Here is a 15531-nt window from a genome sequence, read left to right as displayed (position 1 = left end):
CTTGGCAGTGTGGAGGGTCAGAGGGATCTTACAGGCCGAATCCATAGGACACTCAAAGCTGCTGCGCAGGTTGACTCTGTGGTTAAGAAGACATACAGTGCATTGGCCTTCATCAACCGTGGGATTGAATTTAAGAGCCAAGAGGTAATATTGCAACTATATAGGACCCTGGTCAGACCCCACTTGTAGTACTGTGTTCAATTCAGGTCGCCTCACTACAGGAAGGACATGGAAACCATGGAAAGGGTGCAGAGGAGATTTACAAGGATGTCACCTGGATTGGGGAGCTTGCCTTATGAGAATAGGTTGAGTGAACTCGGCCTTTTCTCCTTGGAGCGACGGAGGGTGAGAGGTGACCTGATAGAGGTGTATGAGATAATGAGGCGTTATTTGTGTGGATAGTCAGAGGATTTTCCCCAGGGCTGAAATGGCTAGCACGAGAGGGAATAGGTTTAAGGTGGTTGGAAGTAGGTACAGAGGAGATGTCAGGGTTAAGTTTTTTTTTTCCTTTTTAAAAAAAAAACGCGGAGAGTGGTGAGTACGTGGAATGAGCTGCCAGCGGCAGTAGTGGAGGCGGAAACGATAGAGTCTTTTAAGAGACTCCTGGATGGGTACATGGAGCTTAGAAAAATAGAGGGCTATGGGTAACCCTAGGTAGTTCTAATGTAAGGACGTGTTCGGCACAACTTTGTGGGCCGAAGGGACGGTATTGTGTTGTAGGTTTTCTATGTTTCTTTGAAAGTGCTCAGTGAAGCGATTGCCCAATCTGCAGCCAGTATGTAAATTATACAGCGGAGGTCACATCAACAGCACCAGATGTAGTAAGTAATGTCTGAGAGTTCATATGCGCAAGATTGCCTCACTTAGACAGGCTGTTTAGTGCCCTGGATGGTGTCAAGGGAAGTGATGAGAGGCAGCTACGCAACTTTTGAAATTACAGGGAAGGGTGCTTAGGGAGAGAGGGAAACGGGTGCGGAAGAATGAGCAGACCAGGGAGTCACAGAGAGAGTGATCTCTGTGGAAGGATAAGGGAAGATGCGGCTGGTGGTGGAACTCTGTTGTCAATGGTAGAATGTACAAAGAATGATACATTGGCCGCATAGGCTGGTGGTGTAGCAGGTGAGGACAAGGAGATCTTCATCCCTGTTCTGCCTGTGGGGGGGGGGGGGGGAGAAATGAGGCAAGTCAGATATGCAGAAACTAAAGGACTCCTGCAATTACAGTGAGGGTGGTGTGGGGAGGAGGGTGCAACTTCCAAAAACAATGACTTCTCGGATGTCACGGGAAGAAAGCATCTTGAGAACACGTGCGGCAAATGAACAAACTGACATAGTGCCCTTGCTAGTGACTGAGTGGGCAATGGTGGAAATCAACTAGTTGTGAAAGTCAGTAGGTGTGCAGTAGGTGTTAGTGCAGAAATTATCTCCCAAAATGGAAACAGCAAGGTCAAGAAAGGAGAGAGAGATGAAGATAGACTGATGAATTTGAGGGTGGGTAGACGCTGGCAGTGAAGTTGATAAAATTGATAAGTTACACGTGGGTGTAGAAAGTATCGTCATCTATGTAATGGAAGAGAGTTTGGGAGAGGTATTGGGGTAGGTCTGGAATACAGACTGCTCCACATGGCCAAAACTGGGCCCCATGCGAGTTGCCACGGCTACACCTTCAGTGTGGAGAAAGTAGGATAAGTCAAAAGAGAAGAGAGGGCTTTGGTGCAGTGGAACTAGTTGGGTCAGTTTTCTAGACAGAAACAGGGAGCCCTGAGGCCTTCCTGATGGAATAAGAAGTGTACAGGAACTAGATTTCCATAATGAAAAATGAGGCAGTGTGGCAGGAAAATGAAAATTGCTGACGAGGTGGAGAGCCTGCGAAGTATCACAAATATAGTTGGGACTGGACTAAAAAGATCAGAATGGAGTCACATAGGATGAGTTAAGTAGGGTAGCAGTAGGAAGAAGTGGACCTACTGGGGCAGTTTGGTTTGTGTAAGTAGTACTTAACACAATAAAGGAATGGGTGCTACTCCCAAACCTATCAACAGAGTAACAGGGCTGAGGATGGGGCAGTTGGTGTAGAACTAGATGCAGTATGAAGTGAGACGGCGAGGAAGGATGGGCAGATGATAGGGCTGAACTGCAGTCAGTGAGATGAGTTAAAGTGTAACAGGTCAAAATCAAAAAGGGTGATGAACACAGGACTGAAGGTGTTATATTTCAATGCACACAGCAGACGGAATAAGGTAGACGATCTTGTAAGAGTTAGAGATCGGCAGGGTATGATGTTGTGCACAACTGAGTCGTGGCTGAAAGAAGATCATAGTTGGAAACTATGATCCAAGGATATACATTGTATTGAAAGGACAGGCAGGTAGGCAGAGGGAATGGTGAGGCTGTGCTGGTAAAATGTGAAGTCAAATCCTTAGAAAGAGATGATAAGAGGATCAGAAGATGTAGATCCTCTTGGGCAGACTTAAGAAACTACAAACATAAAAAGACCCTGATGAACGTTACAGTGCCTATAAAAAGTACTCACCCCCCCCCTTGAAAGTTTTGATGTTTTATTGTTTTACATTGAATCACAGTGGATTTGATTTGGCTTTTTTGACACTGATCAGCAGAAAAAGATTCTTTCATGTCTAAGTAAAACATAGAAACACAGAAATCTACAGCACAATACTGGCCCTTCAGCCCACAAATCTGTGCTGAACATGTCCTTACCTTAGAAATTACCTAGGGTTTACCACAGCCCTCTATTTTTCTGAGCTCCATGTACCTATCCAGGAGTCTCTTAAAAGACCCTATCATCTCCGTCTCCACCACCATCGCCCATTCCATGCACTCAGCACTCTCTGCACAAAAATCTACCCGACATCGCCTCTGTACCTATTTCCAAGCACCTTAAAACTATGCCCTCTCGTGCTAGCCATTTCAGCCCTGGGGAAAAGCCAGGGTCCTATATAGTTGCAACATTACCTTTCGGCTCTTAAACTCAATCCCACGGTTGACGAAAGCCAATGCACCATTGCAAAGCCAATGCCATCCCCTGTCGCTCCAAGGAGAAAAGGCCAAGTTCACTCAACCTATTCTCATAAGGCATACTCCCCAATCCAGGCAACATCCTTGTAAATCTCCTCTGCACCCTTTCCATGGTTTCCACGTCCTTCCTGTAGCGAGGCGACCTGAATTGAGCACAGTACCCTGAGTGGGGTCTGACCAGGGTCCTATATGGCTGCAGTATTACCTCTCGGCTCTTACAACGGAGTCAACCTGCACAGCATCTTTGAGTGTCCTATGGACTAGGACCCTAAGATCCCTTTGATCCTCCACACTGCCAAGAGTCTTACCATTAATACTATATTCTGCCATCATATTTTAGCTAACAAAATGAACCACCTCACACTTATCTGGGTTGAACACCATCTGCTACTTCTCAGCCCAGTTTTGCACTCTATCCGTGTCTCGCTGTAACCTCTGACAGCCCTCCACACTATCCATTAACACCCCCAACCTTTGTGCCATCAGCAAATTTACTAACCCATCCCTCCACTTCCTCATCTAGGTCATTTCTAAAAATCACGAAGAGAAGGGGTCCCAGAACAGATCCCTGTGGCACACCACTGGTCACTGACCTCCATGCAGAATATAACCCACCTACAACCACTCTATGCCTTCTGTGGGCAAGCCAGTTCTGGATCCACAAAGCATGGATCCCCTTGGAACCCATGCCTCCTTACTTTCTCAATAAACCTTGCATGGGGTACCTTATCAAATGCCTTGCTGAAATCCATATACTCTACATCTACTGCTCTACCTTCATCAACATATTCAGTCACAACACAGTAAAACCAGATCCCTACAAAGTGATCCTTATTATAAATATAAAATACAAAATAATTGATTGCATAATGTTATGATACCAGCCCCCTCCTTTGTGAGAATTGCAAGAGCCCTAGTGAAAGGGGGGTCAATGACCCAAGAGAGAGAGAGAGACAGGCTGAATGGACACAGGAAATGGAAAGACATTCCACTGGGACAAAAGCTGGTGACTGTGGCATTGTTCTCAGGAGACACCTGGGAACTGCAGACGTGCCAACTCGCAGGGACATTGTAAAGCCCTCGGGCAAAGTGGGCTGGTTGAGAGAGAGAGGTTGCATCACCTGCAACCTGATTGACACCTGAGATCCTGTGAGGCAGTATAAAGAAGGGTCTGAAAGAGGACGACCCTCAGACGCACCAAGGAGACACCAAGAAGCACGATAACGCTTCCCGTGGGAACGGGAAGCCATTTTGAAATAAGCCACGTGCGTTAAATTCCGAATGCGGGGTTTGTGGCTGGAACCAACGGAAGATCGCTTTTAACTAACAACGGGGAAGATCGCTCCCCTGATTCCACGGATGTTTTGGGGCAAGTTTTTCCGTTTTATCTCTCTCTCTCCAACACGTGAAACCAAAAGGGAAAAGCCTGCAGACTTCAGAGTGACTCTTTATATTTCCAATTGGACTCAGTATTATACCCTAGACAACGAAAGAGCTTATTTCTGAGTGATTATTAATGTACCTGCGTTTTAGATTGAGTATTGACGCATGTTATCTGAATGTTTGTATTAACCTTAATTTTTGTGCCCCTTTATTAATAAAACTTTTGAAAATAGTACCATTGGACTTCAACTGACATATCTATCTTTGCTGGTAAGTGAAACCAGTTACTGGTTTCATAACAAGTGGGGTTCTCGTCTCGGGATTTGACACCAAAAAGGGGGAGGTCAGTCAATCGGGATTGTAAGTCAAAAAAAAAATAATTTGGATCTGGTACGCAGGTAGCCAGACAGAAAAACCAGCAAAGATGGACGTGTGTGAATTTATGAGCACCAAATCAGACTTGTTAAATTTGGCGAAGGGGTTAGAACTGGAAAACGAGCAGAATCAAGCTGAGAGGCAAAGACAGCATGAAATTCGGATCAGAGAGTTAGCAGCAGCCGAGAGAGCGGCAGCGGGGAGAGAAAGAGAGAGGGAGGAGCTAAGGAGAGAGCGGTTTAATGTTAGTCGGGAGCTGAGAGTAGTACCTCCGTTCGAGAAGACGGATGTTGATAGTTATTTCTTGCTTTTTGAAAAGGTGGCAGTGAACCAGAAGTGGCCACAAGAGCAGTGGGTCGCGTTGTTACAAAGTGTGTTAGCAGGAGGGAGGACCCGCAGACCAGCGAGTGCGGTGGCCCCGCCCCTGGAGTACCAAAGCTTTCGCGCATGCGCGGTCACTCGCAGCCTGTCGGAAAAAGCGGCTGAGAAAGAGGACAGTTTAAATGAAGCCAGCGGTGATCTGGCCAAGATGTTTTTACCGACCCTGTACCATGAGGGTTCCGAGGGTGGTAAAACAGAAAGCAGTAAAGTAAAAGGGGGTAAGGGAGAGGAAATAGCCCTGCCCTTAGTGAAGAGAAAGGTCCTAGAGGTAGGAACTAAAGTTGAGAAACGGATAAAGTTGTTAAAATGTCCAGAGTTGGACATGGTTAATCTGTCTGGTTTGGCAGAATTGTTTGAAGAAGTTCAGAGTTCTAAAGGTGTTCTCGATGGTCCCGAGAGTGAAATGAGGGCAGTCTTAGAGAGGAAGGGTGTCCTTGCTGTGGAGAAGTCAGCTGAAATGGCCGAGGAGGTTGTTTCAGCTCGCAGGGTTGCGCCTTCCCCAACGGGGGGCTGCCTAGAGAGTAACTGGAAGGATCGGAGGACGTTAGAATTTGAAAAAGGTACGGGTATTGAAAGCCTGGAAGGGGCCAATGTCCCGTTTGAGTGTGTCCAAGATGGGGGCGCACGTGGTGCTGAACCTGGTAACAGAGCTCAGGGGAAGTCTGAGGTGTTTGATTCAGGGGGACGGGGCGGCCGTCTTTGTGGATCAGATAGGGTTGGTTCAGTAGGAAAAGGGTTAACCTTGGTAACCGTGGGAAGTGTGAGTTCCACGGTGTTTGTATTCGAGAGTGGGGCCAAGGTTAATGCCGAATTTAAAGGGGGAATGAGGATTGTTATTGAAGGAAACGGAAAGTCTGTAGTTCCCAAGTCGAAGGAAGAAATTTTAAACCTGGCAGATCGCTCACAGAGTGAGTCGGGAAATAGCGGGGCCCCCCACTCTATTGTTACGCCAGGGTGGGGTGTGAAGAGGTTGCATTCGAAATGCTACCTGAAAGAGGAGTTGGAATTAAAAACAAATAGCCTGAAGGGTCTTGACAGTTTGGGGCATGGTGTTGAAAAAAATAGCCCCGATGAACGAGGAGCGGGCGAAAGCTTATTTCGCCAGGGTGCCCAAGATCGCCACGAGGGAATTAACCGGAAAAAAGGCGAGGGTTAATGGGGGCGCGATTTTTAAAATAGCAGAAGCCGGTTTTAAGGGATTTTGACAAAGTATGTGAATAATAAAGACAACACCCATGGAAGCTTGACTGTTAAGTTTGAAAGTAGCATAAAAATTTGTCTTTTGCATGAACCTTTGTAGATGTATGTAAGCTAAGATCACACCTCCTTAGTTATGTTGCCGAAGAAAGCAAATAAATAAGGTGGTTATTGAGCTGAAGTTTGATGCTACCAGGCGTTAGTAGGGCACATGAGGTTAAGGTATTAAAGAAAAGGGGCACTGTACTTGTTAACTGTTTAGATGCTGACTTGAATGTATAACTGTATTACTCTGTAGTGAAAAGAAAAGCAGGGGTATTGTATTAGATTCAAAATTTCTGTAAGACTGTACCACTCTGGGTTTTAACCGCTGGTAAAAACCTTTTTAAGAGGGGAGGTGTTATGATACCAGCCCCCTCCTTTGTGAGAATTGCAAGAGCCCTAGTGAAAGGGGGGTCAATGACCCAAGAGAGAGAGAGAGACAGGCTGAATGGACACAGGAAATGGAAAGACATTCCACTGGGACAAAAGCTGGTGACTGTGGCATTGTTCTCAGGAGACACCTGGGAACTGCAGACGTGCCAACTCGCAGGGACATTGTAAAGCCCTCGGGCAAAGTGGGCTGGTTGAGAGAGAGAGGTTGCATCACCTGCAACCTGATTGACACCTGAGATCCTGTGAGGCAGTATAAAGAAGGGTCTGAAAGAGGACGACCCTCAGACGCACCAAGGAGACACCAAGAAGCACGATAACGCTTCCCGTGGGAACGGGAAGCCATTTTGAAATAAGCCACGTGCGTTAAATTCCGAATGCGGGGTTTGTGGCTGGAACCAACGGAAGATCGCTTTTAACTAACAACGGGGAAGATCGCTCCCCTGATTCCACGGATGTTTTGGGGCAAGTTTTTCCGTTTTATCTCTCTCTCTCCAACACGTGAAACCAAAAGGGAAAAGCCTGCAGACTTCAGAGTGACTCTTTATATTTCCAATTGGACTCAGTATTATACCCTAGACAACGAAAGAGCTTATTTCTGAGTGATTATTAATGTACCTGCGTTTTAGATTGAGTATTGACGCATGTTATCTGAATGTTTGTATTAACCTTAATTTTTGTGCCCCTTTATTAATAAAACTTTTGAAAATAGTACCATTGGACTTCAACTGACATATCTATCTTTGCTGGTAAGTGAAACCAGTTACTGGTTTCATAACAATAAGTATTCATTCCCCCCCCCCCCCCTTTAATATGACACACCAAATCAACTCTGGTGCAGCCAACTGGTTTTAGAAGTCACATAATTAGTTAAACAGAGATCTGATTTGGAGACCTGTGTGCAGTCAAGGTGTTTCAATTGGTAGTAGTAAAAATACACCTGTATCTGGAAGGTCCAAATGCTGGTGAGTCAGTATCCTGGAAAAAACTATACCATGAAGACAAAACAACTTTCCAAGCAACTCCACAAAAAGGTTATTGAAAAGCTCAAATCAGGAGATGGATACAAGAAAATTTCCAAGTCACTTAATATCCCGTTAAGTACAGTTAAGTCAGTCATCAAAAAACGAAAAGAATATGGACAAGATGTACTTCTGCCTTGAGCAGGCCATCGTCAACTGAATGACTGTGCAAGAAAGGGACCATGAGGGGGCCACCAAGAGACCTATGACAACTTTGGAGGAGTTACTAGCTTCAGTGGCTGGGATATGAGAGAGTGTGCAGACAAAAACTGTTGATCAAGTGCTTCACCAGTCACAGCTTTATGGGACAGTGGCAAGGAGAAAGCCACTGTTGAAAAATCTCACATGAAATCTCAGCTAGAGTGATCATATCACGATAGAATTCACCCTGCAGTTTGAGAAGAAGCTAAAATAGAATGCATCAGTATTACAATGGAGTTAAAGGAAATACAGAGGCATGAGAGAGGAGCTCATCAAAGTTGATTGGAAGAAAACACCAACTGGGATGACAGCAGAACAACAATGGCTGGTATTTCTGGGGGATGTTTGGAAGGCACAGGAAAGATACATCCCAAAGATGAAGAAGTTTTCTAAAGGGGGGATGGGGTGGCCGTGCCTGAAGTCAAAAACAGCATAAAAGCAAAAGAGAGGGCATATAATATAGCAAAAATAATGGGAAGTTAGAGAAGTGAGAAGTTTTTAAAAACCAACAGAAGGCATGTAAATAAATCATAAGGAGAGAAAAGATTAAACATAAAGGTAAACAGGCCAATCATATAAAGGGAATACAATTTTTTTTCCCCCAGATATATAAAGGGTAGATGAGAGACCGCTGGAAAATTATGCTGGACAGGTAGTAATGGGGGACAAAAAGTGGCAGACAAATTTAAGTATTTTGTCAGTCTTCATTGTGGAAGACACGAGAAGAATGCCAGAAATATGAGTGTCAGGGGACAGAAGTGAGTGTCATTGGGAAGCCGAAAAGTCTAAAGGTAGATAAGTCACCTGAACTAGATGGACTATACCCCAGGATTCTGAAAGAGTTAGCTGAAGAGATTGCGGAGGCATTAGCAATGATCTCTCAAGAATCACTACATTCTGGAACAGTCTGGAGAACAGAAAAATTACCAATGTCTCTTTTAAAAAGGGTGGGGGGGGGGGGGAAGTGAAGAAAGGAAATTATAGGCCAGTTTGCCTGACTTCAGTGCATGGAAAGATGTTGGAGTCTATTATTAAGGATGAGGTTTCAGGGTACTTGGAGGCGGATGACAAAATAGGTCAGAGTCAGCATTATTTATCTAAAGGGGAAATCTTGCCTGACAAATCTGTTGAAATTCTTTGAGGAAATAACAAGCAGGATAGACAATGGAGAGTCAGTGGTTAGTGTTTATTTGGATTTTCAGAGGGCTTTGACAAGTTGCCACATACAAGGCTGCTTAACAAGATTAAGAGCCTATGATATTACAGGAAAGGTACTAGCATAGATAGAGGATTGGCTGACTGCTAGGAGGCAAAGAATGGGATTAAAGGGGGCCTGTTCTGGTTAGCTGCCGGTGACTAAGGGTGTGCACTGGGGTTGATATTGGGAACACTTTTTTCTTCTCATTACCTGTCAATAATTTGGATGAAGGAATTGATGGCTTTGTGGCCAAGTTTGCGGACAATATGAAGATAGGTGGAGGGACAGATAGTGTTGAGGAAGCAAGGTGTCTGCAGAAGCACTTAGACAGATTGGCAGAATGAACAAATAAGAGGCAAATGGAACATATTGTATGGAAGTGTACGGCTCTGCACCTTGGCAGAAGGAATAAGGGCATGGACTATTTTCTAAATGAGGTGAAAAATTCAAAAATCAGAGGTGTAAAGAGACTTGGGAGGCCCTATGCAGGATTCCCGGAAGGTTAATTTGCAGGTTGAGTAGGTGACAAATGCAATGTTAGTATTCATTTCAATAGGACTAGAATATAAAAACAAGGAGGTAATACCTTATATTCTATCTGGGTAGCCTCCAACCTGGTGGTATAAATATCAATTTCTCCTTCCTATATAAAAAAAAAGCTGCCCAAATGCTACAACTGCCCATTCACCTCCTCCCTCACCTCTGCTCAGGGCCATAAAAAGTCCTTCCAGGTGAGACAACACTTCACCTGCAAATCTGTTGGGGTCATCTATTACATCAGGTGCACCCAAAGCACCTCCTCTACATATGGTGAGACACGTCATAAAATGGGAGACTGCTTCATCAAGTACCTCCACTCCACCTGCCAAAAGCAAAACTTCCCAGTGGCCAAACATTTTAACTCTGATTCCCATTCTGATGTGTTAGTCCACGGCCTCCTCTAGTGCCATGATGAGGCCACTCTCAGGGCAGAGAAACAATGTCTTGCATTTTGTCTGGGTAGCCTCCATCCTGATGGATTGAATATTGATATCTCCATCCAGTTAAAAAATATATGTAAACTTCTCTCCGCCCTCCGTTTTTCGATTCCCCACTCTGGCCTCTTACCTCTTCTCACCTGCCTATCAACTCCGCCTGGTGCCCCTCCTCCTTCCCTTTCTCCTCTTCAGCCCGTTACCTTTCCCAACTACCTGGCTTCACCTATCACCTTCTGTCTATCCTCCTTCCCGTCGCCCCTTCCTTTCCAGTCCTGAAGAAGTGTCTCAGTCTGAAACATTCACTGTTTGTTCATTACAATAGATGCTGCCTAACCTGCTGAGCTACTCCAGTATTTTGTGTGTGTTCATGGATGCCTGAGGTAGAGTAGATTACTCTATTTGACACTATTGTCAACATTGTTGCCTCTGGGACAAGACTGAACTAATCTCTAGACTTCACCATGTTTGTATTTAGGGGCATATTTAATGCACCTTGTTTGTTTCCATGGAAACAACAGACTATTCCAGCCCTAGCTTACACACCCCAACTTCCTTTGGACCAGCTTTCCGAAAACAGTGGATTTAGAAGGCGATATCGCGGTGAACACTTACACCCATTGCAGCAAACACGATGGCGAAATTCTCTTCACTGTAATCTAGAACATCTTTGGATTTCCTTACGAGACCAGCTTGTCGACAGATCTGAGCAGCAATCTGTTCACAGACAAATCAGGAAGACACCAGTGTTAAATGTGCTGCAGTCATCAGTGCATAAAGAACCTCGTGAGCATTCTAACAGGAGCTGGAGAATGGAAATTTGCATATTCAATGTACTCATTTGCAATGTCCATGCAAAGTCTGTACCGTCAGCACAGTGTTACAATCATTGTATAGCAACTACAAATAGATTCGCTCATAAAGATTGTCACTCAATATTTTCCTCTGGTTGCTTTGTGAGGAAACAGCAGGCTATTACGTACTTCATTGTGTGGTAAACCAGCCGCCGAAAAGATGGGTATTTTCTGTCCTCGAGCAATGCTGTTCATGCCATCGATAGCAGAGATACCAGTCTGAATCATCTCCTCAGGGTAGATACGACACTGAGGATTTATGGGCTGACCTACAAAATGTCAACAGTGTTAAAATGCAATTAAATGTCAGCAGGTACAAGACTTGAGCACAGATTCTGCTGCTGTAGGTATCTTGCCGCTTAAGCAATGCTGGTAGCTCAGTTAACATGTGATCCTGAGCACGCCATTGTTAAATGAATCAGATATGTAGAGGTGCACTACCGTCAACAGTATTTTCCTACCTACAAGCCACACGTGAGAGCATTCCACACGAGAGGTATTACAATACTGTTTAGTAAATAGTAATGTGTACTTACAAAAATAAACTCAATAACATCAGGACAGCAAGAATAGGAGACTAAATATTATGGGGAAATACACCAGGTTGTGGCTGTTTTTGAAGGAGGAGATCATAGAATACTGCTCTGTAGCGACAGTTACTGGCAGCACAATTTTCTTCACTAAGGAGCTGCACTCCCAATCAGGGACATTTTCCATTGATTGGACTGTCTTTCTACAAAATTAATTACTGCATTCTCATTGGCCAAGCATTAATTACTAGCTAAAGAGAGTACTTGCAACTACAAGTGTTTTGATTATTTTCATCTTCTTGTCCTCACCCCACCCTCCCAAGGTGCCCAGCTATTTCTCTGCTCTAGCTTCATCACTTACATCAACGGCAGCCATTTAGGTCAATGCTGATATACTTGCAAATAAGCTTCTATTACAAGCTGTACTTTGCTTGACACGGATCTGCAGTCCAGTCCAAAACTAATGACGTGTATTGTGAAATGTTGCTTGAAGGATAAAAAATCCTCCTTCCTCTTCTGTCCCCAGTTCAAATGAACTAGATTGTAATGTGTTTAATTGTTTAAGAAGTACTCTCATTGGGAATTTTCATATTGCATTTGTATTGGCCAGTTGTCAAATTACAGTCGGCCCTCCTTATCCGTGGGAGATTGGTTCCAGGACCCCCGCGGATACCAAAATTCACGGATGCTCAAGTCCTTATTTAACATGTATCAGTGCGGTGGTCTTTAGGACCCAGCGGAACCCCTGACTTTATTTAACATGAGGACATTAGGACCTGGCGGCGAAGCTCTGAATCCGCAGTGTTTCTGTTCACGAAAATAATCACGATTGCAATTGAAAATAAGGTGGAAGTAATAAAGCAATCAGAAAGAGGTGAAACGCCATCAGTCATTGGAAAAGCGTTAAGCTACAATCGGTCAACGCTCGGAACAATTTTAATGGAGAATGTGAAAGGCCCTGCCCCAGTGAAAGCTACGATTATTACTAGGCAACACAGTGGTTAAATTATTGAAATACGTATGTTTCTTAAGTGTTTTATATGCATAGAAAGGTAAAATATGTATTATATACTAAGAAAAACGTTTGACTAACTGACGCTAAATGATACCGGATGTACCTGTTCCGACTTCAAATCCGACTTAAAGACGGACTCAGGAATGGAACTCATTTATAACCCGGGGACTACCTGTACTCTTAAGTCATTTCTAGATTACTTATAATACCTAATGCAATGTAAATGCTATGTAAATAGTTGTTAAACTGTATTGTTTAGGGAATAATGACAAGAAAAGATAGTCTGTACATGCTCAAGCAAGGAGTGCTGGAGAGAGAACTTGCGGGTTTTCCCGATCCACAGTTGATTAAATCCGCGCACACGGAATCCGGGGATGAGGAGGGCCGACTGTACATGCTATCTATTGACCAAGTATCTCAACATTTAAACACTGGTGGATGAGATGGCAGAAAATTATCAATTATTAAGCTGTTGAGATAAATTTTATCTATTGTGTTTTTTAAGCAAGCTCTTTTCCTCTGGGGCCAAGCAGCATGATACATGGTGAAGGCGATGGTGCCATTGGGCCCAAATGAACAGCAGGACTAATAATGTGAGGTCATTCAAATTGGTGGGAAAAAGCAGCATATTGTTAAAATGGTAAAAGTTTTAAAGGTATGTTTAATGTTCAGAAGGAAGTGGGTGCCTTTATAAGGGGATCACAAAGTTAACAAGCAATAGGTTGCTTTGCACTGCAAGAGAATTTGAGTACGTGACACTGCAATTTTATACGGTCCCAGTGAGCATATGTAATACTCTAATGACATGTATTAAGTGCTGCTTGAAGGGTAAAAACCTCCCTCCTCTTCTGCCCCCAGTTAAATGAACTAGATTGCAGTACGTTTTATCGTTCAAGTGATAGTGTTGTACCCTCACTGGGAATTTTCATACTGCATTTGCATTGGCCAGTTGTCAAATGACATGCTATTCATTGGCTGACTATCTCAACGTTTAAACATTGGTTGATGAGATGGCAGAACACGAATCCATTTTCTTTACTTAACAGATACATTTGTGATGGGGGACAGTAAAAAAGTGTCACCAATGGACTTGGTGGGGGGGGGGAGGGGGAGGGAATGGGATTTGTGTAGAAGGCTGGGATGATCTGTTCTGCAAAGAGAGATTAAGAATGAGCAAACACTGTCCTGTCCTGAGTTTAGAAAAATTAGAGATGATCCCACTTAAATATTTCAAATTCTTAAATGCTTAACAGGTTGATATTTTACCTTGCTGGGTTGTCTAGAGCCAGGGTTCAAAAGTAGCACAAGCCATTTGAGGATTCAGAGTTTGGGTGAAGACATCCATTTAAATACTTTCATATAACTATAATAGATACAAGTGTAAGATTTAGAACAGAAATGTGCTCATACCCATAATGTCTAAGTAATCCTCAGCAAGGACAGTGGGACCTCTATCTATTGGTTTTCCAGATCCATTAAACACACGGCCTGGAACAAAAGCAAATTTTTTTTAAAAAATTTCTCCACAAAGCAAGGCACGCTGGATATTATCAAATACATCTAGATGCTAGACAGTAACATGTACTGACATCATAGGTATAACGAATGGTCAATTTGGCATTAACTTTAAATCCAATCTACTTGCCAGCTGCAATGAGTATAGGCTGCCCTTAGCTAATTTTAAACAGCAGTGATTTAACAATGTCTCCTTTTTTTTCTTAACCATGGCTTTTCTTCCAGCACAGTTAACACGAAGGGTTTCATCTCTGCCACTTCCTTTCCCTGCACTTCTCTCAGCTCTCTGCCACTGAAGAGCAGAGAAACTTTCCCGTTTCCTTACCTTTCACTTACCAGTATCCATATTCAATAGATCAATGAGATGGCATCAGACACATCTTCCCCTCCTATTTCAACATTCAGAACTGTCTGTTCCCAAATTACTACCTGGTTTCTTCATTCACCTCTTGTAATCCCTTTCCCAAGGCACCTTCCCATGCAACCACAGGCAGTACAACACCCAAAGTATTACTTATTCTATCATCTAGCAAATGAAATAACTCTGAAATGAAGCAGCAATTCACTTCTTGTAAGTTAACACACTGCACTGGGTTGCAGAAGGAGGTACAAAGGCCCAGGTTTTGGAACTCATTGATTAATAGTGAGGGTATGATGGTGTTGAATACTGAGCTGTAATCAAAGAACAGAAGCTTGATATAGGAATTGCTGTTGTCTAGGTAGTTCATGGCCACGTAGAGAGCCAGTAAGATTGCATCCACCATAGACCTATTGCAACAGGTCCAGGTCCTTGCTGAGGCAGGAAATGGTTCTGGTCATGACAAAATTCTCAAAAGCACTGCCTAATCAACTAAGTATCCTCAGCAGTTTTTTTTCTAGTTTCAGTATGCACATTTATTGTAATGTTTGATCATATGATTATCTTTGACTGGGGGCATAGTGGAGAGCAAGGAAGGCTATCAAAGCTTGCAGCGGGACATTAGAAAAATGGGCTGAAAAATGGCAGATGGAATTTAATGCAAACAAGTGTAAGAAATTGCATTTTGGGAGGACAGACTAGGGTAGGGCTTATATGGTGACTGGTAAGAGCACTGAGGAGTGCAGTAGAACAGAGGGATTTGGGAATACAGATTCGTAATTCCTTGAAAGTGGCACCACAGGTTGATAGGGTCGTAAAGAGAGCTTTTGGCACATTTACCTTCATAAATCAAAGTACTGAGTACAGGAGTTGGGATGTAATGTTGAAGTTGTATAAAACATTGGTGAGGCCTAATTTGAAGTACTGTGTGCAGTTCTGGGTCACCACCCTACAGGAAAGTTATCAATAAGATTGAAAGCGTGGAGAGAAAATTTACAAGGATGTTGCTGGGACTGGAGGACCTGAATTATAATGAAAGGTAAAATAGGTTAGGACTTTAT

The 15531-nt window shown here is 43.6% G+C and overlaps 1 protein-coding gene across 1 annotated transcript in view; it reads right to left on the bottom strand.

The window, feature by feature from the left end:
- LOC140733625 (V-type proton ATPase subunit B, brain isoform) overlaps window positions 1-15531 on the bottom strand; it is a 45296-nt gene that overhangs the window by 20317 nt on the left and 9448 nt on the right. The window contains exons 5-7 of the mRNA XM_073057209.1: window positions 14008-14085; window positions 11182-11321; window positions 10814-10915 (exon numbers count right to left, since the gene is read on the bottom strand). Coding sequence (XP_072913310.1) covers window positions 10814-10915; window positions 11182-11321; window positions 14008-14085 — 320 coding nt within the window. The remainder of the gene's footprint in view (window positions 1-10813; window positions 10916-11181; window positions 11322-14007; window positions 14086-15531) is intronic.

Source organism: Hemitrygon akajei, chromosome 1, assembly GCF_048418815.1.
Source record: "Hemitrygon akajei chromosome 1, sHemAka1.3, whole genome shotgun sequence".
NCBI classification, from domain to species: domain Eukaryota; kingdom Metazoa; phylum Chordata; class Chondrichthyes; order Myliobatiformes; family Dasyatidae; genus Hemitrygon; species Hemitrygon akajei.
This window is presented reverse-complemented; position numbering and strand designations above follow the sequence as displayed.